Source organism: Eptesicus fuscus, chromosome 15 (assembly GCF_027574615.1).
Source record: "Eptesicus fuscus isolate TK198812 chromosome 15, DD_ASM_mEF_20220401, whole genome shotgun sequence".
Lineage (NCBI taxonomy): Eukaryota > Metazoa > Chordata > Mammalia > Chiroptera > Vespertilionidae > Eptesicus > Eptesicus fuscus.
Window position 1 is genome coordinate 71,796,404 of NC_072487.1, and position 25,240 is coordinate 71,821,643.

The window sequence follows — 25,240 nt, forward strand, 5'->3', positions numbered from 1 at the left end:
TGGGTGCAATGTGTTAGTTCTGAGTATTGGGTGGACAAGAAAGGCCTTTCTGAAGAGGTAACATTTAAGACTTTAGGGGGGGAAACGTATAGGGAGAATATGCTCAGTTTCTTGTTGAAACAACTTGCAATTGAGCAAAAGATACTACTGTTGTTTGACTTTTTTTTTTTTTTTAATTACAGTCCTTTTTGGAAAGCTGTCAATTCACTTTTCATCTCTGAACCTCAGTAACTGGGAATGAATCTTACCCAAAATACCTTCTCAGAATTGGGAAGGCGGACAAATAAAGTGCTTGAAAAGAAGGTGTCATCAGCATCATTCGTTCCCTTGCTGATAAGTCAGTGAACAGGTAGGTAATGAAAGCAGATGGTATCCCCTTAGTGAAAATAGGTGGTAGTGTTCACATTGCCAAACTGGCATTAAGAAGCTCCATTCTGCAGACCCGTCTCATTCAATGAACCTCACCAGAGCAGAGAGAGGGAAGCATCCCTGAGTGTGGGCAAGGTCCTTAGAAGAGGTAATAGACACAGTGGATAGTTTTTTACAGAGCCGGTGTGCAGAGCTTGCTGACTGGAATATGCTATTAATCTTCCTTGCACAAAGCAAGAGATGTAGGCTCCTGGTTCTGCCATATACGTGAGTTAGTCATTTTAATTTCTCTGGACCTTGATTTCCATTATAAAACTAGGTCACAAAAGTTCCTTCCAGCACTTTCTGAAATGTGATTTCTAGTCTAAAAGCAAAGGTTCCACAATTAAAACTGGTTGCTCTTTCGCCCATAAACCTCTTCCAATTTTTGTTTGTGCACAACTCCAGCATGTCACCTTGAAATGGATCTAGCCAGAAGACATAGGGGATGTCAAAGCATTCTGCAGCTCTGAGCAAAAATCTCCATGTAGATGCACATGAGCATATGGCAGAGCCAACCTGGCCTTGGTTTTCTGTGCTGGAGGAAATCAGAATGACTGAATATTCCTAAACTCCTCTTAGGAAGACAGTCAATGGAGATTTTCCCATTAATATGGGCATTCACAAAGACTCCCAGGTGTTTGAAATAGGGTATTTGAACAGTGAGGAGGGCTCAGACCTCACATTCCATTTTGCCAATAAATTTCATTATGGTTCCAAGTAGCTAGAAGACTTACCAAGTTGGCTTTTCACCTGTACTATCAAATCCTCACAGCTGCTCCCTCTGGGAGGTAGGTATTACTATTTCCCATTGTAGAGAGGAGGAAACTAGGGCTTGGAGCGGGTAATGAACTTGCCAAATGTCAGGGTTAGATGGTTAGTGCTGGAGCCTGGATTTGAACCCAAGTGTGTCTTTCTTCTTCCCACTAAGCTACCATAGCTGTACTTAAGGAGCTCCTGTTGTTTTTCTCCTTGGCTGTTTCCTAGGATACAACTGGCCTCAACCCTCCTAAGTGGTTTCGAGATTCTCTAAAACATAGACATAGGTGAGCCACCTATCCATTTTGAGGAAAGCCACAGAGAACCGATGGTTATGGAGACCAGAGATAATGCAGATGAATACTTCCCATTCAGGACTGGTGTCTAGCGTTGTTTATAGCTAGGAAGAACATTACACTTCACGGAGGACCAGCTCTGCACCAGCGGCTGGGCCCCGAACCCTTTAAATACATTAGCTCATGTATTCCCCATCATAACCTTGTGACAGAAATCTTAGCTCCATCCTACAGGAGCGACACCGAGGCCGAAAAAAGTAACTTACCCAAGGATAGATACTCCCATGGATGGAGTTCCTATTCCTTGCACTTTTTACAAATGTACCTAGTTGTTTGTTCTTGTTTAACTTAACTCTCTCTCTAGTTCGATTGTGAACTCCAGGGCGCCAGGACCTTGTCTGTCTGGCTCTCCATAGTGCCTGCCATGGTTATTATACACGCTAATTCTGGAATGAGTCAGCCGTTTAAGGCGGTAAAACTTGAACTGGCCCAAAGGCTGCGCAGGGAGATTTCTCACTCGGTAAAGCATCCTTAACTCTCCCTTTCAGAAACCATTTCCTTTTTTTTTTTTTTTTCCTACCGAGAGGTCATTTATTAGGAGTCTTTTATTTATAAAAAATAAAATTAAGAAGTCAAATTAGCTTAAGAAAAAAACTTCTCGCTCACATACATGAAATGTTCAAAGAGGTAATTCTGGCTTCAGGCATGGCTGGATCCAGGCACGCTCCATCTCCTGGCCCTCTTATTTCCTGTGTTGGCTTCATTCACAGGCGGGGGCTCTTAAGCAGCTCTGGGCTTCCATCTTCATAGCTCAGCCAGAAACCATTTCTAACAGCCGCTGGAACTGAAAATATCCCAGCCCCTTGAGGATAACCCACAATCGGGTCACCCACGTGGACGTCCAACCTCCAGCATTTCTCTTGTAAATCCTGTCCAAGTAGCCCTGGCTCTCTGACTCCGCCGGCAGGTTAAGACCCCGAGAACAGCCGGCCTAATTGGTGCCCCGGAAATGAATAGTCTACATCCCAGCCCGGAGGACCCCGCCCCGCCCCCTTTAAGGGCGATCCCTGGGGGCTGGACCCTGCAAGTGGGGCGGAGGGGAGCAGTTGGCTGCCTCGCTTTTCCGGGGCCTGGGACTGAGTGACGGCCTAAGCCCCGCCCACGTTGGGGCGGAGCCACAGCTCGGGACTGGCCCAAGCCGCTGCAGGTAATGCGGTCTGGGACTGGGGGGGTCACCGGACAGGATCCTGGGGTGGGGGCGGCCTTATCCTTTTGGGGAGTGGAAGTGGGCCCGGGCCGGGTTGGAGAGGGCCTCCTCCGGCTCTGGCCTGGGCACATGGATGGAAAGGGGCCGGCCTGTTCTCTCCCGACCCTGTCTCCTATCCCCTGTCACTGCCACGCGGGGACGAGACTGGAAACCCCGCCCACACGAAGTTTATCCCACTGAGCTTTTGGGCTTTGGGGACCGCAGGCTGTGGCTTAAGGTCAAGGTTGGATTTATCCATTCATCTCCCAGAAATCTCATCCACTTTCTTCATTCACTCATCCTTCAGTTCTGCTCTATGCCGGCCCCATAGGTAGGTTTTCTGAAGGAATTCGACAGGCCCAGCCAGCTCTCTTGGAATTTAGTCTAGAATCTAGTCTAGAGACTTTTACGTAGGCAATTACATTTACGGTGATCCCTGCGGTGATGGTGGTTTAATAGATACCTTCCGAGGGAGAAGGAAGTAATTTGAGGATGTTACGTGGAAAGCAGCAAATCAGTGAAGATTTTACTGAAAAGGGTTCATTCCAACCGGGTTGTGGAGGTGACCTGGGGGTTTGCTGGTTGAAAGGAAGGAAAGGAACATTTCAGGTAAGGAAAACAGCAGGAGATGCAAGTTATGAAAGGGCTTGTCCTGAGGAACAACAAATATAGCACGAAACTGTGGAGTGAGTTTCTGGAAAAAAGTTTGAGATCAGAAAGCTTTGAATGTGATGATGAGGCTAGGATTTATTCTAGAGTTCCCTATTTGTCAGCCTTTGGAAATGTTTTATCTTTAGATAAACGTAAGCTTGACCTCTGAAAATTTATTATTATTATTATTATTATTATTTTAGAAAGAATCATTCTTTTTTTAAAATATATTTTTATTGATTTCAGAAAGGAAGGGAAAGGATGAGAGAGAATAATGGATCGGCTGGCTGCCTCCTGCACGCCTCACACTGGGGATCGAGCCCGCCACCTGGGTATGGGCCCTGACTGGGAATCGAACCCTGACCTCCTGGTTCATAGGTCGATGCTCAACCACTGAGCCATTACAGACACTGAAAACTTTAGCCAAAACACTTCTGTAATTGTGTTAAGAAAGTTGTGTTTATATTTGCCTCTCAAATATAACTTGCTATCAAAAGGTTGGCAATGCTTATTCAAATTTACCAGATCCTAGAAATTGGTACATCAACAGGAAAGGTTTTAAAGAGGGACGTGACCTAATTTTGTGTTTTAGGTAGAAGATCATCATAAATTTCTAAAAAGTGCCTTTCTTTTCTTGTATGTAGAACACCATGAAGCAGCTGCCAGCCTTGGAGCCTGGAGACAAGCCCAGGAGAGCAACATGGTCTGTAAGGAAGGATTCAGACAGAGAAAAACATAAGTTTCTGTTTCATTTATAAGTGGTTTACTAACATATTTAAACATCTATTGAAAGGGGTAGAGATAAAACTGCAGTTTCTGGTAATTAGCCTCCAACCATTTGAGGTCTTCAGAGGAAAGGTAGTGGGGCCATAATTATCAGAGCAGATGTTGATTTTATTAAAGCCCACTCACCAGGAAGAGGAAGGCCCTGACCATCTGGCATCCTCAGCTTCAGCACTGTGTCTTCCCCCCAAGCTGTGACTCATTTTTAAGATACTCAGGGAATCGGCTTTGGATTTAACTGGCTTCCCTGTTTCTTGGCTGCTTGCTCAATCAACCCTTCATTCAATAACTAACACTGGCCTGACAGGGGCAGCTGCTGTGTAGGTGCTGAACACACAAAGGTGAATAGGCTCACTGTAGTGGGCGCTAATGGACGAAGCAGGTGATGGTGATGAAATGTGATCTGTGCTGAAGCAGGGACCATAGAAGGCTGTAGAGATGGATGGGGCAGAGCTTCTGCAGGACCTTGGAAGAGAGTCCTCAATCTGGCTTCCCTGTGTCCACTCTTGCCTTCTACACCACATAAATCTGACCAGGGCATTCCCTCGTTTAAAACCCTTTTGTGCCTCCCCATTGGTCTTAAGGTCAAAACCAGAGTCCTTAAAATGGCCCACCGGGCCCTGCGTGATCTGCCCCTGCCTGTCTTTCCGACCTCAAATCCCTGTACTCATCCTTCGTTCTCTTTCTCTTCCTTAACATGCCTTGCACTGTCCCACTCAGCAACTGTGTGTGCTGGTCCCTGTACCGGGATCACTCTTTCCCTCCATCTTTTGTGCCTCTCTTTGTCCAACTAACTTCTACCCATACATCAGATTTCAGTTCAAATGGTGCTTCTTCAGGAAGCCTTCCCTGACTACCTGCCTCCCCTACCTCCTTACCGGGTAAGGTGCCCCTAGGATATGTTCTAATACTGTATACTCTGTACTCCTTTATAGTGCAATTGAAATGAAACAGATATTTGTGAGCGTATCTGTTTAATGTTTCTCTTCTCAACTAGTCTTTAAGGGCTGTGAAGGCAGGGACCTTTTGTTGTCTTATCCACCATGTGTCTGGACGGCTAAGTTACTTAACCTTAGCCAAGCCTTGGGTCCTCGGTTGTAAAACTCAAATGATGATGATAATAGTACTGTCCTCAAAGGGGTTTTGTGCAGATTAAGTGCGACTGGGGTTGTAGTGAAGTTAGCAGCATGCAGGGTACGTTGTTAGTAATTGTTCAGGTGTAATGGGATCTGTGAATCTGAACATCAAACCAGAGATCGGGGGGAAGAAACAGAGATTTTGGAAATCACTGGCGAATATACAGATAGGTGGTCATTGAAGTCATCCATACAGGTAAAATAGATCAGGTAAGCAAACATAGGCCGAAAAGACAATCCAAGGGTACTGAGGGTTAGAAGGCTGGTGGAAAAGGAGTCAGAGAAGGAAACAGAAAGAGCCCCCGGAAAAGGGGGTAGAGAACCAAAAAGCAGGGGAGTGGGGCAGCTAGGTAAGGAGAAGGTCCAAGAAGGAAGAAGGAGCCAAAGAGGTCAGATAAGACAGGGCCTCAAAAATAGCTACGGGATTGTCTTTTCCAACCAGGAAGCTTGAGGTATGATTTCTCACTCATAATTCAGAATAACTTTAAGGAGTGGAATAACTGGATCCTGTATTTGACTTTCCAAAGTCCTAGCTTTGGCTTCCATCAGCTCTTAAAATCAGTAAACTCTGGTGAATATTACTTGAGAGCAGGAAGCACCACGGTCTAGGGGCAAGAGCGCTGGGGCTGTAGGTTCCTGTGTGATTGCACATAAAGCTCTAGCCACCATTTACTGAGTCCTTCCCTGCACTGTTTCAAGACTTCATCTTACTCTTCACAGGTAAGAACTATTGCTATCATTTTACAAATAAGGGAATTTCGGTTCAGAAAGGTTAAGTGACTTCCAAAAGGTGACATCTAGAAAGCGCCTGAACTGGGACTTGAACTGGGTCCGTCTGAATTCACAAACTATGCTCAGAACTACCATCCTGTGCTCGGATACCCCACTGAACGTTTCTGGGTGTCAGTTTATCTACCAGATGGGGACAGTTACTGCCCCAGTGCATCACCATTAGGTTAATGTGAGATGAAAGTAGTAACAAAATTGGAAAGTCAAAGGTTATGTGCAAGTGGAAATGCTGCTTTGCTGGACACAGTTTTAAGTGCTCTGTGTCTGTATAAGACCCTCATTCTTAGGAATATTTCATGAGGAATAGGAAGAACACACTGCTGCATTTATTCTCTGCTCAGGCCTCCTGAATACATCCTTCCTTTGGCAGGTACACGCTGACCCCCCCTGGAGACAGCCCATGTGCTCGGGTTGGCCACAGCTGCTTGTATTTACCCCACGTTGGTGATGCCAAGAGAGGGAAGGTCTTCATTGTTGGGGGAGCAGATCCAAACAGGAGCTTCTCAGATGTGCACACCATGGACCTGGGTAAGACCAGCAGCGGCAGAGCATGTGCCTGTAGCCAGAGAGCAGGGCTTTGTGGTGCTGGCCAGGACCAGAGCATTCCTAGGAACGCCAGTTCAGAACACACAGCAGGGTTTTCCTCTAAGACAGTGGTTCTCAACCTTTCTAATGCCGCGACCCTTTAATACAGTTCCTCACGTTGTGGTGACCCCCAACCATAAAATTATTTTCGTTGCTACTTCATAACTGTAATTTTGCTACTGTTATGAATTGTAATGTAAATATCTGTGTTTTCTGATGGTCTTAGGCAACCCACAGGTTGAGAACCGCTGCTGTAGAGCCTAAGACCATCGGAAAACACAGATATTTACATTACGATTCATAACAGTAGCAAAATTACAGTTATGAAGTAGCAACGAAAATAATTTTATGGTTGGGGGTCACCACAACGTGAGGAACTGTATTAAAGGGTCGCGGCATTAGAAAGGTTGAGAACCACTGCTCTAAGAAAATGAACATTACTGAGAGGTCCCTAAGGTCTCAGCAGAGCACCCAACCAATACGGAGAAAGAGCCCTGGACATCCAGCCATTCATTTATCAACTATTTCTCTGGAAGACATTGATGACTGCACCTCCTCTTCCATCCACACATTCAATTAATCACTAAGTCCTAAATAGTTCTCTCTTCATCCATGTCTGTCCATTTCCACTACTCCTGTAGTCCAAGAGTTGTCATCTCTCCACTAGGTTACAACAGCCTCCTCTCTGGTCTCCCTGCTTCCAAGTTTAGCCCCGTCTACAGTGCATCTTCCATACTTAGCCAGAGAGTATTGTCTAAAATACAAATCTGACTGTGTCACTCCTGCATGCCAAGCCTTTCCCAACTTTATTTCATGGCTTTCCCAAATCCCCATGTGCTACACTGAGTGTCCTTTGGATTCTTGAACACATCTTGAAATTCTGGTCTCCAAACCTTTGCATGTATTATTATTCCCTCTGCTTGGAGGGCTCCTCCCTTTCTCATCACCTGGCTATTATGCATCTTTCAGATTTCCGATATTGTGATTTATAAGAAATACATATTTAGTCTTTGCCCATAGTTCTTGGCTCACAGCTCCCCAAACCCTTGGAATTTCCGGAGTATTGAGAGTCATAAAGGCGTCTTTTGTTATAGGAATGAGGTGACTTTGGGAAAGTACCTAAGGATGTGGGCTGGTCACCAGGACACCTAACCTGGTGATTAGAGGGTCGGAACTTTCAGTAATACTCTCCCCATCTCCCCATCTCCCCTCCCCACCTCCAGGGAGGAGAGAGGAGCGGGTGGTTGAATCAGTTGCTGGTGGCCAATGATTTAATCAGCCATGACTATTTAATAAAGCTTTCATAAAACCCCAGAACGACAGGGTTCAGAGAGAGAGAGCATCCGGGTGGTGATCACATGGAGATGTGGCGAGAGTGGCGCACCTAGAGAAGGCATGGAAGCACCACCTTCGTTCCCATATACCCTGCCCTGTGCATCTCTTCCATCTGGCCGTTCCTGAGTTAAATATTCTTTTACAGTAAACTGGTGATCAAGCAACATGTTTCTCTGAGTCCTGTGACCCAGTGTTTGCAAATTAATTAAACCTGAGGAGAGGGGGTCCTGGGAAACTTTGAAATATAACCCGACAGTCAGAAGTACAGGTAACAACCAGAGATGGGGGCAGGGGTGAGGGCTGAAAGTTCCAACCCTCTAATCATAGAGTTGGTTTCCTTGGCAACCAGTCTCATCCTTAGAGGCTTTTCATAAAGTCACCGCCCTAACAAACTCAGGTGTGATTGACCGGGGCTTGTTGCATAAGACACCTTTACTGATCTTACCACTTAGGAAGCTCCAAGGGTTTTAGGAGCTCTGTGCCTAGACGTGATGAAGGTCAAATATATATATTTCTGAATATAAGTCACAATGTCACGACCACCCTCTATATTTTCATAGTATCTTGTACTTTCCCATCCTTATCTCCCTTCACAGCCCTTATCTCGTGTTTTTGTTTCTCATCTGTCTTCCCCATAAGAGTATAAGCTCCTTGGAAACAAGAAACATGGCTATATTGCTCATCATTGTATCCCCAGCCACTTACAATAGCACCTGGCACAGAGTAGGTGCTTTTTTTTAAAAATATATTTTTTTTATTGACTTTTTTTTTTTTTTTTACAGAGAGGAAGGGAGAGAGATAGAGAGCTAGAAACATCGATGAGAGAGAAACATCAACCAGCTGCCTCCTGCACACCCCCTACCGGGGATGTGCCCGCAACCAATGTACATGCCCTTGACCAGAATCGAACCTGGGACCTTTCAATCCGCAGGCGGATGCTCTATCCACTGAGCCAAACCGGTTTTGGCAGAGTAGGTGCTTTATAAGTATTTGAATGGATGGATGGACTGATAAATAGTAACTACTATGTACTATACACAATGGCAGAAGAAAACTGCTGACTCATACGTTGTTTTGTTAGGTGCATGTAACATTGTTGTTATTGTTTTAATCTGAGTTGTTTACCAACCAAATGTGCAGAAGCCTGCATATAAAAATTGAAATGGTTTGGCTTATTTTGGTAATTTTGGGAGATCTGACATCTGTAGGCCTGTGTGTCTACAATGCAACAATTATTTGGAGCTGACTGCCACCTATCGATGGGGCTCTCAGGCTCCAATTTGCCACATTCCCTCCACTCCTGTGTAGGCATTTGAATTTCTACACCCTGCACCAGAATCAAAGGTAAAAGAAGTCTCTTCTAGCCCTCAAGAAGCTCACTGTCTAGTTCAGTTACATTGTTGTTGTCACCTCTTACTAGCTTTGTGACTCTGGCTAACCTGTCTAAACCAGCTGGGTTTCAGTATCCTGTAAAATTGGTTCACTTACGGTTGTAATGATCCAATAAGATAGGCCTGTGAAGGTCCTATGTAAATGGTTTATTAGCTAAAATAACTAATGGGTTAGGTATTATTATTCTGTGAACTTGTTTTAGCCAGAAATAATTCAGTTGTGAGTAACAGAAACTCTTTTAAACCAGTAAAGGGAGGAATCCAAGGGTTGGAAATACAGCCTCATCTCAGGAGAGAAAGGAAGCAGGAATTGCAGATCTGTAAAAAACAACAACAACAAAAACCTTCTACTTTCTCACTCTCTTTGGGGAGATCTTCTTTATGTAGATATTTCTTCTTCTCTCCTCCATACTTTGGCTTTCTCTGCCTCTCCACACATGGTAAAGATGGCCACCCAAATCCAGGAATTTGTTTGAATTCTGGATTCTTGGGAGGGAGTATTTGATTGGCCCATTTGGGGTCGATTGGCTACCTTTGACCCAATCAGCTAGGGCTAGAAAGTCAAGGTGTTGTAGTACAAACAGGTTCTGTGTTCAACCCCTGTGGTTGGGAAAATGGGGACAGTTTCCATAGAAAAGGGTTTGTGGATAGTCCCTGAAGTGTCTAATATAGAACTCTTTGGAGTTTGACCACATTCCCTTTAAGTGATCTGATGGTTGTTCATTTATGCTTTTGACTGTTTTCTCTTCCCTCCCCTCCCCTAAGTTTGCCAAGCAATCTAAACAGTTGGCAGTTGGCAGCCCCAATCTAGAAACTGGGTGAAATGTTTTCTAGAAACACACCAGTGGGACTTAGCCACCTCGGAGGGCCTCTTGCCTCGGTATGAGCATGCCAGCTTCGTTCCCTCTTGCACACCTCACAGCATCTGGGTGTTTGGAGGTGCCAACCAGTCAGGAAATCGAAATTGCCTACAAGTTCTGAATCCTGGTAAGTAGCCAAAGGTTGTCTTATTTACCTAAATAAATAAATAAAATTTCAGTTTATTTCCTATAGCAAATCCCATTTGGATTGTACTGAATTGTCCATTGAACTTTGCTGACCTCAGAGAAAACAGGCATTTTAACTTCTAGCAGAATCTGAAAATAGCAGAATTGCATTTTGTTTTTCTAGTAACATATTCAGTAATCAGCTTCTTAAAAGCCAAAGCTGTAAGAGACTTCAGAGAACAGCTATGCCAAGGGGCACCCCAGGTCCAGGGGAAGGGAGTCTGAGCCAGGCTAGAACCTGTTACCTAGTTCAGGGTGGTGATTGTGCTCCCCAGGGGACATTTGGCTATATCTGGAAACATTTTTGGTTATCCCAACTTGGGAAGATTGGGGGGAGTTTGCTACTGGCATCTACTGGGTAGAGATCGGAAATGCTGCTATATATCCTGTACTGTGCAGGACAGCGCCCCACAATAATGAATTATCTAGTCTAAAATGCCAACAGTGCCTGACCTAGATCCTCCTGGTATATTTTGTTGGCCAAAAAGTGCAAAGTTCCTGCTATTTTCACTGGCAGTTTTATCAGAGAGGAGGCAGTTACTGAGCAGGTGTGGCTGAACTACCCATGGGAGATGGACTTGTCTTTTGTCAGTTAAAATAGTGTTGTTGTTTTCTCTTTATGCATATCCAATATAATAAAAGCCTAATATGCAAATCGACTGAATGGCGGAACGACCGATTGCTATGACCCGCACTGACCACCAAGGGGAAGGTGCTCAATGCAGGAGATGCCCCCAGCCCGCAGGCCCCAGGCCAGCCAAGGCAGGTGCCAACGGGGGGCTCCCCTCCCCCCACCCCGATTGCCCCACAGGTTGCCCTGCAGAGGGAGGTGACTGGCGGCGGCAGTAGTGGGGTGATCAGGGGGTGGGGCTGGCCAGCCAGCGGGCGGGCACCGCCCCCCAATTGCCCCACCAGTCGCCTCGTGGGAGGCAAGTGGTGGCGGGGGGCGGGGCTGGTGAGTGGGCGGCACCAGGCCAGCCAAGACAGGTGCCAGCGGGGACCCCCAATTGCCCCGCTGGTCACCCCACAGATCGGCCCTGATCGCTGGCCAAGCCTAGGGACCCTTCCCGTGCACAAATTTCATGCACCAGGCCTTTAGTAATTTATATTCATTGTAAAACATTTGAAAAGTGTAAGTGGACAGACACTATCCATAATCCTATGACATTAAGGCTATTAACATTTTTGTGTATTTCCTTTCTGTCTTTTGTCTGCATTTTTGTAAGCCTGAGATCATATTATTTCCACAACTACACCATTGTACCTTTTTATTTTTAATTTCATAATTACTTACATAAATGATGTCCTATTAACAACAGTGCTTTGTTAACATCAGTTCTAATGGCTGCATAACACTCCATTTTATGACAATACAATAATTCTCCTGTTTTTTTAACATCTAGGTTGCTTTCAGGTTCTTGCCATTATAAATAACAGAGCAGTGAACCTCTTTGTTCAGAAGACATTGACTGTATTTCAAATTATTGTCTTATAATTGATGCCCAGAAATGAAAATTTTTAAAAAAGCAAAACATTGTGAACTTTAAGGCTTTTTTTTTTTTAAATATATATATATTTTTTATTTATTTTTTACAGAGAGGAAGAGAGAGGGGTAGAGAGTTAGAAACATTGATAAGAGGGAGACATCGATCAGCTTCTTCCTGCACACCTCCTATTGGGGATGTGCCCGCAACCAAGATACATGCCCTTGACCGGAATCGAACCTGGGACCTTTCAGTCCGTAGGCCGACGCTCCATCCACTGAGCCAAACCGGTTAGGGCGAACTTTAAGGCTTTTGATATGTGCTACCAAGTTGCTCTCCAGATTTTTTTGAACTTATCTCCAGCTGTGTTTAATATTGTCATTTTTAAACACTGCTAATTTGATTAGGCAAAAACATCTTGTTTAAATACTCATTTTGGTGATTATTAGTAACTTGGACATTTTTTCACATGACAGTCAACTCTTGACCAGTCCTTCTATCAACAATAGACTTATTTGCACAGTAGTTGGTCTTCTCTGTCACTTTGGGATATTAATAGTTTCTACCTTATTGAGTTTGGCAAGGATTTAAATTAATTCAATATCTGGCACAAGGTTGATGCTCAATAATGGTTGTTGTGGTTAATGTAGCTATAGTTTGGCAGATGGAAATCCGTCTAGAACACTGGCCTTTTGATTTTCAATGATGGCATCTGTTTAAATAAAATACACTGAGAATTTGGAATGCGTCTGTCAAAGGAGTTGATTTTCCACTAGATCCTTTTTCTCTCCTAGAAAGCATAATTTGACACGGTGCCCAAGAAATGTGAAAAATGAAAGTGAATCATTAGTTGCTTTTGTTACTACGACAAGTCTGTCAAATGGCTTAGAACTCCCTTGTGATTATTTGTGCTGCTGTTTGACTTGGCAGCAACACCATCCCAGGGCCTTCTGACCCTGGAGGTTGTGGGCCTTCTAACTCCCCCTAAGATCCCAAAACTCCCCAAGCTCTGTAGCTATAGAGACACTTTCATGTGGCTTTGGATAGAGGCTGAGACTTGTTCATGTCTGAGTCCCACACATACTACAAATGCTTCATGGGTCGCTTTGTATGTTGAGTGAAGACTTTGACAAAAGGCACAGAATTTGCCAGGCAAGAAATAACTCCTGGTGTCTTATGGTAGAACGAGTGTGGGAGTCTCTACAGATATGAGTTCAAACCCTTACTCTGCTACTGTGACCTGAGGAAAGGATTTAAGAACTTCAGTGCTCTCATCTGCAAAGTGGAGATACTTTCTGTCCACCTCCCGTGATTGAGTGGGGATAGTGGGGATGGCAGAGTGCTCAAGGCAACGATTCTGCACAAAGAAGGTGCTCAATTAATGCATTAATTTCTATAAAATTCACACATCATTCTAAAAAGAAATAAGCTTCTATACACTTACCCAGGTGATAAAACTTTATTCTCAAGCCAGAAGAGTGGAAAATACTTAAGTATTAGTGTTATCGAAACAGAATTTGAATCCCAACTCAATCATTTATTAGCCTTGTCACCGTTAAATGAGTGACTTCATCTATCTCTGCTCAATTCCCTTATCTGTAAAATGGAAAACTAATGCTTATTTAGCACTTATTATTTAGTAGGGACTAATTACTAGTAAAAACACTGAAACCATAAAAACACTTTATTTATTTTTATTTTTTTATTTTTTTATTGTCTACTTTCTTTTAATGGCCACATACATATCCTGGGAAGTTTGGCACATTTGGCTTCTAGAATCTGGTGGGAATGACTTTTGGCAGATGATGGGTTCCTCTGAATGGCATGGGCAGGAGTCAGCAGACTGGAAGAGGGTTCAAAGAGGATGTTTGAAGGCCTCCAAAAACAAGTCGACCACATTCTTACTTGTAATTGTGGCTTTTCAGTCTTGTGGATTTGGGTTTATCTGGGCAAATTCTAAGAATTGCCCCTTACCCATCCTTGACTTTGGTGGCATGAGATCATTGCCTTGACTTACACTGCCCCCCTTGGGGGTTGGGGTTTGAAAGGTGACGCTGCCCAGCCCCAGTCAGAGGCCCCTCAGTCTGGTTATTTTAGGTGCCTTCATTCTCTTTGGACCAGAAACCAGGATTTGGACCACGCCAGAAGTGACTACCCCCGCACCATCCCCAAGAACATTCCACACATCATCGGCAGCCATTGGAAACCAGCTGTATGTTTTTGGGGGCGGAGAGAGAGGCACCCAGCCCGTGCAAGATGTGAAGCTTCATGTGTTTGACGCAAGTATGGACGGGTGGGCAACACAGGGCTGCCACTTACCTGGTCCACAGCTTACCTGGTGTGGGAAGCAGAGGTTAGAAAATGACATCCACTCCCTAGCTGGTTTGGCCTGCGGACTGAAAGGTCCTGGGTTCGATTCCAGTCAAGGGCACATGCCTGGGTTGCGGGCTCGACCCCCAGTGGGGGTTGTGCAGGAGGCAGCAGATCAATGATTCTCTCATCTTTGATGTTTCTGTCTCTCTTTCCCCTCTCCCTTCCTCTCTGAAATCAATAAAAATGTATTAAAAAGAAAATGACATCCTGGCCCTAGCCAGTTTGGTTCAGTGGATAAAGCGTCGGCCTGCAGACCAAAGGGTCCCGGGTTCGATTCCTGGTCAAGGGCACGTACTCGGTTGCAGGCTCCTCCCCAGCCCAGGCCCTGGTTGGGGCACGTGCAGGAGGCAACCAATTGATGTGTTTCTCTCACATTGATATTTCTCTGTTTTTCCCTCTCTTCCACTCTCTCTAAAAATCAATGGAGGCCTAACCGGTTTGGCTCAGTGGAAAGGTCCCAGGTTTGATTCTGGTCAAGGGCGTGTACTTTGGTTGTGGGTACTGCCCCAGTAGGGGGCGTGCAGGAGGCAGCTGATCAGTGTTTCTAACTCTCTATCCCTTTCCCTTCCTCTCTGTAAAAAATCAATAAAATATATTTTTAAAAATAATAATAAAAAATAAAAATCAATGGAAAATACCCTCAGGTGAGAATTTAAAAAAAAAGAAAAGAAAAGAAAATGACATCCTGGCTGAGTAGTCTCACTTCTAGACTTCTTCAGTATAACCCTTAGCTGATACCTTCTTCCCACAGCAAAATTTGCTTTTAAAAAGGTATAAATGGTCAATTTAAAAAATTGGAACAGTATAGTTTATAAAATAAAAAGATAAAAGTTCCTCCATTAGCCTTTCTTTTTCACTCCCCAGACAGAGGTAAACCCTGTTGGCAGTTCCTAATTTCTCCTTCCAGACTTCCCCTATGCATTTGTAAATCATGTATATAAGTATATATGAGCATGTGTGAATTTTGAAAATATTAAAAACACACACATGGAATCAAATTATAAATACTGTTCTGCAGCTTCATTTGCAGGGGCATGGGTAGATCTTAGTGGTTGAAAGCATGAACTTTGAAGCCACATGATCTGGACTCAACCAGATAGAGGTCTTTTTAAATTGAAACCTAGGAATGATTTCCTAATGCCCCATTGAAAGGGCAGGCATGTCAGGTAGTGAACTCTCCAGCCCTAGAAGTAGCCAAGCAGAGGCTGCACGGCTGTGGAGAGAGGGAGGCCTGGATTGGGTTGATGGGTCAGAGTGAATGACTCCAAGGTCACTTTCTGCTTGGAGGATCTCTGCTTTCTGGGTGTATTTCTTGTGTTCTTGCTTCATAGCTTTGTCATCTGATATCAATGAATTTACTTTTCTAGACACTCTGACCTGGTCACAGCCAGAGACACTTGGAAAACCTCCATCCCCCCGGCATGGTCATGTGATGGTGGCAGCAGGGACAAAGCTCTTCATCCATGGAGGCTTGGCAGGGGACAGATTCTATGATGATCTTCATTGCATTGATATAAGTAAGTAGGGTGGAGGGCATGGGAGCTTGTCTGCTTAAAATTAAATAAAATGTGCCTTGAGGGGGGTTGGGGGGTAATGGGGGGAATAAGGACACATATGTAATACCTTAATCAATAAAGAAATTTAAAAATAAATAAATAAATAAAATGTGCTTTGCTAGAATATAGCCTTAATCCTAGCTGTGGGTAACTTGTTCAGCCAGCAGAATCTTCACTAGTCTATCAAATGTGGCCTGAATACTATTACTAATAAATAACAATAAAAGCAATCACATCTGAGCTTTTGCTATGTACCTAGCTATTAATTATCTCATCCTTCCAACAATCCTGTTCTTTCATTAAAATTCCTTATACTTTTGTGTTCCCCAACTGGATTTCTTTCAGGCATTAGCCATTAACCCCAGGCCCATGAGAGGCACCGACAACTTCTAGTGTGTCTGGAGGCGGGTGACCAGAACTGTCATGCTAATTAGTTAAAAACACTGGGAAGAGAAATGTTAGGGAGAACATGAAAATTGTCTTAAAGTGTCTGAAGGGCTGACGTGCCCTAGAAACCCTGGACTCCTTCTGGGTCCTTCTTTCAGACTGTGAGCTCCTTAGAACAGAGACTTGATCTCTTTTGTTCCCCATTGTATTTGTAGCACTTAGCTCAACGTCTGGGTGGTAAGTGCTTATCTGTAAAAGCGGCGGTCGCCAACCTTTCGGACCTCACGGACCACCAGTGGTCCGCGGATCACCAGTTGGCGACCGCTGTTAAAGGCTAGATGGACGAACACATGAACATGTTCGGGTTGGACCAGACTACAAGAATTGGAACAGTGCACAGAAGGCATGAGAACTGCTGTGCAGTGTATCCATCTACCTTGCCAAACAATGGGTTCACTGGTTTGGTGACATCTGAGGCCAGGTGACACTGGCTGGGATTCCTGCATTGACTAGAATTTTGTCAGAACTGGGTGATTCTCCCTTCCAACTCTGGACCGGTGTCTTGTATTGACAGATGAAAAATATCCTCACAGAAGTGTTTCTTGCAGGCTGTCAAAAGAGGTTTAAATGCTTACTTTTTAAAAAGGAAGTCCTTCTCTCTTGTGCGGAGAAACTACTTCCTGGCTCTTTTTCCCACTTTCCTAACCAGGTGGATCTCTAACCCTAAAATCCAGTGATTCCCAGCCTCATTTAAATGCTTTTTTGAGCCCTAGCCGGCTTGGCTCAGTGGATAGAGCGTTGGCCTGCAGACTAAAGGGTCTCAGGTTCGATTCTGGCCAAGGGCACATGCCCAGGTTGTGGGCTCGATCCCCAGTGTGGGGTGTGCAGGAGGCAGCCGATCAATGATTCTCTATCATCATTGATGTTTCTATCTCTCTCTCCTTCTCCCTTCCTCTCTGAAATCAATAAAGAAATATATTTTTAAAAAATAAATAAATAAATGCTTTTTTGAAAAGATGCAGAAACAGGTTGGAAGGCAAAGTTACAGTATAGAGAACATAGGGTTTGGAGTCTGACCCAAGTACAATTCTAGCTCTGCCACTTGCTAGCTGTGGGATCTCTGACAAGTCTCTTTCCCTCTCTAATCCTGTTTTGTTATCTGTAAGAAAGAGGGTAGGCAAAAGCAATAGCAATTTCATAGGGCCGTTATGAGAATTAAGCAAGCAAGATATTTAAAGTGTCTAGCTAGTACTTGGCAAAGTTGCTTTCTAAGGAACTGTTAGTATTTAAAGCATGCACGCACATGTAACCTCACCTACTTCTGGGCTCCCAGATAGCTAAAGGTGATAGTCACCAAAGGTGACCTCAGTGTGCTCTGAAGACCACCTACATCGGAATCATCTGGAATGCTCATTAAAACTATAGATTAAGTCCCCTTCCTGGAGACCCAAACCAGACTTCAAACTCCCCCCAAGTAATATGTATGCACACTAACCTTGCTGTATTGCCTCTCAGAGCTCCTAGGCAGTGACGTTCAGCGACTGGTTTGTGAACTATAGGAATCTGTTAAGTTTGAAAGCAGGTCCCAGGCTATGGAGTGCCCACTTTCTTTCTCTTGGCAGGTGATATGAAGTGGCAGAAACTAAATCCCACGGGGGCAGCTCCCACAGGCTGTGCTGCCCACTCAGCTGTGGCTGTGGGGAAACACCTGTATGTCTTTGGAGGGATGACTCCCACAGGAGCACTGGACACAATGTACCAATATCACACAGGTAAGTAGGTGTACCCTGGGGTCTTTATAAAATTTTTCATGGGTTGAATTTTTAGACAGAGAGGAAGGGGGAGACAGAGAGAGGAGGAAACACGTGACCTGACCAGGGATGGAACCCACAACTTTGGCATATCAGGATGATGCTCTAACCAACTGAGCAATGTGGCCAGAGCCATGGGTCTTTATAAACAAATGTGACTATTTTTTTTAAAAGGACCACAGTGCTTTGGTTTCTGTTTGGTCCCTCCACACCTAAATCCAAGGGAATGAAAACCAAACTTTTAGGGAATGACTTCATCAAAGCAGTAACACTACCATTAGTTTTTGTTGTTCATTTCTTTTTTTTTGTCCCTAACAGAGAAGCAGCATTGGACCTTACTTAAATTTGATACTTCTCTACCCCGTGGACGATTGGACCATTGCATGTGTGTCATTCCATGGCCAGTGAAGTGCACTTCTGAGGAAGATCCAGATCCTGTCACTCTGAACTGTGATGCTGAGAAAGGGAACTCCACTGACAAAGGAGTGACCCAAGATGGCGACTCACATGAGGAAAGTCAGACTGACTCACTGCTCTGTTTTGTGTTTGGTGGGATGAATACCGAAGGGGAAATCTACGATGACTGTATTGTGACTGTAGTTGACTAATAAAACCCACTGTTTTTGATACTTTTAAATGTCAGTTACTCTCAGAAAAGTGAAACCTGTTTTATAACTCCAAAATATTCTGACTTTATAACCCTCTTGCTCTTATCTACTTTGGTAGGTGAGGAAATGAACCGGACAGCCCAGTGCAAAAACCTGTTACATAAAGGTTTTACCAGCAATACAACCTAGGTGAGATTGGTTGCTAAATGTTGAAGAAATCATGATTGTTAGGTACAACACAAACTGTATAAATCAGAGAATGGACAATTACAGATTGTTTTTAATATTCAGTAGCTGTTCTCAGAAAGGTGCAGACCATTGGCATTTGGTAGTGAGAGCCATTGGGGTCAGGAAAGAAGACTGGTCCGCCTTTCCCAACTACCCACTAAACCCACTGTACACAGCACTGCCGTGTTTGTCTTCAACTTGGCCTGAAGACAAGTATTACTCCAGGCCTATCCAAATGCTTCTGGGCGTTGCAGCCAAGGTTCTGGCCTCAGAGTAACACAATTGTGCTGTCAGGTCCCAGTTCTGCCAGTTAGCAAATTAACCTTTTGGCCAGTTGCCCATCTAAAAACAGTTATCCTTGGGTCTTATTGGATATATCATGTTAGTGCCAAATAGCCTGCCCTTTATTGATCACACTACTTATTCAGGACCATCCCTTTCCTTGGAAAGCCAATCCAAGTAATCTTTTTTTTTTTTAAATATATTTTATTGATTTGTACAGAGAGGAAGGGAGAGGGATAGAGAGCCAGAAACATCGATGAGAGAAACATCGATCAGCTGCCTCCTGCACACCCCGCACTGGGGACGTGCCCGCAACCAAGGTACATGCCCCTGACCGGAATCGAACCCGAGACCTCTCAGTCCACAGGCCAACGCTCTATCCACTGAGCCAAACCGGTTTCGGCGTATCCAAGTAATCTTGATGACATAAATGACTGCCTTTGATCCACAATTGCAGTGGAGCTGAATGTGCTTTCAAGGTCACCGTCCTAGCTCCCACTCCAGTAGCACTTGGTAGTGAGAAATTTCAGATGGGGATTCTGACATAGTGAAATTCAAAATATAAAGCCAAAAAAATAAAAAAATAATAAAAAGGCACCAGAAAGGTTAAGTTTTATAAAGCTAAGGGGAAATAGGACATTTCAAACATGTTCAAGAAAACACCACTCTTGGGCATTGTGAAATGACCCTTGCCTAAGTGAGGATATGGGTGAATTAAATTGAAGTTAGGCAAGTTCCCAATGTTACCTCAAACCCCAACCCCCGCACCCCCACAAGAATCTAAACCTAAAATAAATGATTGACCCAATTAGAAAACTTAGCACAAAAATTAGACCAGTGTAAATAACAAACATTTATTGGTGTCACTTATGGTAGAAAATAAAGTTCCTACACCAGATGCACATGACCCAATTGTTAAATAGAACATTTTCACGGTGAACACACGCCCTAAACAGCTTTTTATTCACTTTTTACGGCAGCCAATTTCTCCTCTCCCCCGACCCCAAGACATGTGAGCAACTGCTAATGAAAAGCAGTAAACAGCCACTTGGGCTATAGCATTTTCAACTCCACTCTGAGGTGAAGATTCCAATTACATTTGAGACTTAAGTTCTCTCAATTTTCTCCTAACGAAAGTTCCTGAGTCCAGTATTTACAATATTACAGCACTAGCAGAGTAGTGTCTACAACTCATCCCTGTCTACTGGTTCCTCTTCCTCAGTTGGGGGAGGGCCTGAACTTCCATAGAGTTTGCTGATAATTGGCTGAACAATTTCTTCTAGTTCTTTCTTTTTAGCTTTGAAATCTTCAATGTCAGCATCTTGGTGACTTTCCAGCCATTCAATCTTTTCCTCTACAGCTTTTTCCATGGTCTCCTTATCTTCAGAGGAAAGTTTACCTCCCAGCTTTTCTTTATCTCCAATTTGATTCTTTAGAGAATAGGCATAACTTTCCAATTCATTTCTAGTATCAATGCGCTCCTTGAGCTTTTTGTCCTCCTCAGCAAACTTCTCTGCATCATTAACCATCCTTTCAATTTCTTCAGGTGTCAGGCGATTTTGATCATTGGTAATTGTGATCTTATTTTTGTTGCCTGTACCTTTGTCTTCAGCTGTCACTCGGAGAATGCCATTCACATCTATCTCAAAGGTGACTTCAATCTGTGGGACCCCACGAGGAGCAGGAGGAATTCCAGTCAGATCGAAAGTTCCCAGGAGATGATTGTCTTTTGTCAGGGGGCGTTCACCTAGAAGTTACACATAAAAATCTTGTTAATGACCAACATTAGTACATGTGGATCCCTGCATTTCAGTCTGTCAGAGCCTACAGTGAAAAGGGCATTCTTTTCAAGCCACAAGTGGGTCACTGGTCTATAAGAAGCAACAAATGGACTAAGTGAATTAAGTTCCTACTAACTCTTTTATATATACATACATATATATGTATATGTACATATATATATTTATTTACATATACAGACAGTCCTCGAGTTACGTCGGACTTGACATACGTTGTTTCGTGGTACGTCGTTTCGTGGTTACATTGCCATCTCCCATTTATTTATATATAAAAAAAGTTCAGTCATTTCGACGAATGTACATGTGCTTTATGTTTTTTATTATTATTTACCACAAGTAAAGATCAGGAATTGTTATCTTTTAAAATTTTTTTTACTGTTTCACTTCATTACTGCTGTGTATGTGCTCCATGTAAGTGATGTAGGTGGGTTCCAACTTACGGCGAAAATCACATTATGTCGCGCCATAGGAACGGATCTCCGACGTAATCCGAGGACCTACTGTGTGTGTGTATATATGTATGTGTCTATATATATGTATCCACATACATATATATGTATACACATACACACAGTATATATGTCTGTATGTATATTTATTTATTTCAGAGAAGAAGGGAGAGGGAGAGAGAGATAGAAACTTCAATGATGGGAGATAATCATTGATCAGCTGCCTCCTGCACACCCCACACTGGGTTGCGCGCATGTGCCCTGACTGGGAATGGAACCGTGGCATCCTGGTTCATAGGACAACACTCAACCACTGAGGCATGCCGTCCAGGCGTTCCTACTAACTTTTAATTGAATTTCATCGGCTTTACATGAACCCTTTTCTTGTTCTTATAATTTAGAGCTAACTCAGAAATTGTTTTAATGGGCAGTAGTGCTAGGAAGCTAGATAAGAACTGGATTTTAATGCTCACTATACCAAACTCAACATTAGTTAGGGACCCCCATCTGAAAACAGATATTTCTTTCCCTAGTCTTTTCAATTCAATAGAGTATATTAAAAGCAAGAAGTCATGTTGTTCACACACATACCATGGTATTAACAAATATAAGCAATTACCTTCATAAACCTTGATTGTAACAGTTGGCTGATTATCAGAGGCTGTAGAAAAGATCTGTGACTTCTTGGTGGGCACCACAGTGTTCCTTGGAATCAGTTTAGTCATGACACCTCCCACAGTTTCAATACCAAGCGTAAGGGGACATACGTCAAGCAGTACCAGATCACCTGCAAAGGTAATGATAGAGTTAATTTCTAATTAAAGAGTCACAGAATTACTACTAAGCAGTCTCCCCATGACCATTATAACTTTATCTTCTCCGTCTTTCTACTTGGTTAGGTTCTATACAAAACTATTTTAGAAGCAGTTAAGTAAATATAGTTGCTAAGGATCTTAAAACTGCACCAGGTCTTGTCCCCACTGTACCCTTCACTAGCTATGTGACCTTGTTGCTATATTTTATTGCTTTCTAAAGCAACAGCTAATTATATTCTTCCCATCAAGCTGCTGAAGGCACTGTGGAAGATGCTTACAACATTGACCTACCTGTATCTTGATCACCAGAGAGTACACCAGCCTGGACAGCAGCACCATACGCTACAGCCTCATCTGGGTTTATGCCACGGGATGGCTCCTTGCCATTGAAGAACTCTTTAACCAGTTGTTGAATCTTTGGGATTCGAGTAGAGCCACCAACAAGAACAATTTCATCAATATCAGACTTCTTCAAATCAGAATCTTCCAGCACTTTCTGGACAGGCTTCATGGTAGAGCGGAACAGGTCCTAGAATAAAAGACAATAATTATTATGATGATGCCTGTTATACTGACTTATTGTCTACATTTCTAGATGCCTTGTCTCAATCTTGCTAGATCTCATCAGCAATGCAAAAACAAGGAGCATACCATGTTCAGCTCTTCAAATTTGGCCCGAGTCAGGGTCTCAGAGAAGTCTTCTCCTTCAAAGAAGGACTCGATTTCAATTCTTGCTTGGTGTTGAGAAGACAGGGCCCGTTTGGCCTTTTCGACCTCACGCCGGAGTTTCTGCACAGCTCTGTTGTCTTTCCTAACATCTTTGCCAGTCTTCTTTTTGTAGAGCTTGATGAAGTGTTCCATGACACGCTGGTCAAAATCTTCTCCACCCAGATGAGTATCCCCATTAGTGGCCACAACTTCGAAGACACCATTATCAATGGTGAGAAGAGACACATCGAAGGTTCCACCACCCAGGTCAAACACCAGGATGTTCTTCTCCCCTTCCCTTTTATCTAGGCCATAAGCGATAGCAGCGGCTGTTCTGTTAGGAGAATTTTAAAAAAAGTTCAGATAAGTTTACAATTTCTCTATTTAGCAACTATACCCTCCCTTTGAATTTAACACTTACGGCTCATTGATGATCCTCATAACATTCAATCCAGCAATAGTTCCAGCATCTTTGGTTGCCTGGCGTTGGGCATCATTGAAATAGGCTGGTACAGTAACAACTGCATGGGTAACCTAAAAAAAAAATAACACAAGGTAATTGTCTTTTATCTCATGGCCTTACCCTTATTTAAATTACAGCCAAATCATCACTTTAGTTTTTAAGCTAGTTTATTTTTAAGATGGGCATAATATATATAGTTTTATACCCAGGTAAAGTCCCTAGCATTTTGTTTGGCCTACAGTAAAGAAAGTATGCACATAATTAAAACTGATATACATGAATGTCATTCAGATTCAAATTATAAAAACAATGAAGGCATTTATACAACACAATCAAGAACAATAATAAAAAAAATACTTAACATGGTCTAGAGAAACTTACCTTCTTTCCCAAATAAGCCTCAGCGGTTTCCTTCATTTTAGTGAGAACCATGGCAGATATTTCTTCAGGAGCAAAAGTCTTTGTTTGCCCACCTCCAATATCAACTTGAATGTATGGTTTAGTTTTCTTTTCAACCACCTATTTTAAAGAATGATTATTATTGCAGACACAGAAGCAACACTTCAAACTTTAAAAAAACGGGGTTGTCAAAAAAAAAAGGGGAGGGGGAATTTTGTCTGAGAGGCACTTCCTCCCCTTACAGTTTGATTTACTTTGAGCCCCTGGAGCTAAATACTGACCAACAATACTTCTCTTAAATCTTGAACTACTGTGGACAGAGTAGTTATGTCTGAAGTGTGTCGGTAAATTTTGTAACATACCAGAATTATTAAAATAAATATTATTACATGTACCATGTCTCTATCCTTTTTTGTCTTCAAAACTGTTTTTCCGTAACTTCTCAATCTTAAATACTCCCATCACCACCACCCACTTCCTATCCGGTGAAAAAACCCGGCCGAACCTTGAAAGGCAAGAACTTGATGTCCTGCTGCACAGACGGGTCGTTCCATGTGCGGCCGATGAGCCGCTTGGCATCGAAGACCGTGTTCTCGGGGTTGGAGGTGAGCTGGTTCTTGGCTGCATCGCCGATCAGACGCTCCCCTTCAGGAGTGAAGGCCACATAAGACGGAGTGATGCGGTTGCCCTGATCGTTGGCGATGATCTCCACGCGGCCGTTCTTAAACACCCCGACGCTGGCGGAAAAAAAAAACGAACGGAAAGAATCAGCTCAGCCATTCTCTCCGCAGCCCAAGGGGGCAAGCCCCATTCTCCTTTCCACAAACCCCACTTACCAGGAGTAGGTGGTCCCCAGATCGATGCCGACCACCGTGCCTACGTCCTCCTTCTTGTCCTCCTCCTCGGCCCGCGCTGCGCCGAGCAGCAGCAGCACCGCAGCCACCAGGGAGAGCTTCATCTTGCCTTCGCTGTCGGTCAGCAGGCAGACAGGGCGTCGCAAGCAATCCAGGCACAGGCCCAAGCCAGGAAACGCACCAAGGTTACCGATCTGAGGGAGACACAGGGCCCGGGGTCAGGAGGAGCCGTGGACAAGACGAAGGGCGGGTCTGGAAAAGCAGGCCGCGGCGCTTACCTCTCTACCTCTCGCACTCACGAAACCCCAAAAACCAGTAAGCGTGTAATGACTCGGACAGTATCTACCGCGCGGTCCCCCGACTCCGTTTATATACCCTCCCCCCAGCCCCGTCGTGGAGGCCGCCGATTGGTCAAGGCTCTGCTAGTTGGAGCCCGCTGATTGGTCCAGGCCATCAAGCTGGCCGCCACCGATTCGAAGCAGCTTCCTACGCAACTGACGTCACCGCTACGCCCCCAGGGCGGACTCATTGGCTGCTGATCACGCCCAACCACCACCAATGGGAGTCAACATCCGCTCCCGTGATCTGGGCCCATTGGT

The 25,240-nt window shown here is 43.9% G+C and overlaps 2 protein-coding genes across 6 annotated transcripts; one reads left to right on the plus strand and one right to left on the minus strand.

Annotated features, from left to right (window-relative positions):
• Positions 1 to 237: 237 nt before the first annotated feature.
• RABEPK (Rab9 effector protein with kelch motifs) lies at positions 238 to 18,665 on the plus strand. 5 transcript variants are annotated; one of them, XM_054727302.1, is made up of 8 exons: positions 238 to 349; positions 4,005 to 4,063; positions 6,439 to 6,596; positions 10,214 to 10,366; positions 14,031 to 14,192; positions 15,650 to 15,799; positions 17,848 to 17,997; positions 18,355 to 18,665. In XM_054727302.1, the coding sequence occupies exons 2-8, from the start codon at positions 4,011 to 4,013 to the stop codon at positions 18,642 to 18,644; spliced, it is 1,116 nt and encodes a 371-aa protein (XP_054583277.1). In that variant the 5' UTR covers positions 238 to 349; positions 4,005 to 4,010; the 3' UTR covers positions 18,645 to 18,665. The 5 variants fall into 5 exon arrangements, with proteins under 5 accessions (XP_054583277.1, XP_054583282.1, XP_054583281.1 ...); XM_054727306.1 differs by lacking the exon at positions 238 to 349 and adding an exon at positions 1,436 to 1,454; XM_054727303.1 differs by lacking the exon at positions 238 to 349 and adding an exon at positions 2,596 to 2,670.
• A 1,322-nt stretch (positions 18,666 to 19,987) lies between these two features.
• On the minus strand, positions 19,988 to 24,995 carry HSPA5 (heat shock protein family A (Hsp70) member 5). The gene is made up of 9 exons (XM_028130834.2): positions 24,920 to 24,995; positions 24,624 to 24,835; positions 24,293 to 24,524; positions 23,770 to 23,907; positions 23,347 to 23,459; positions 22,869 to 23,259; positions 22,509 to 22,746; positions 22,022 to 22,189; positions 19,988 to 20,901 (listed from the first exon to the last, which is right to left on the minus strand). Exons 2-9 carry the CDS (start codon positions 24,743 to 24,745, stop codon positions 20,339 to 20,341), a joined length of 1,965 nt encoding a protein of 654 aa, XP_027986635.2. The 5' UTR covers positions 24,746 to 24,835; positions 24,920 to 24,995; the 3' UTR covers positions 19,988 to 20,338.
• Positions 24,996 to 25,240: the final 245 nt, after the last annotated feature.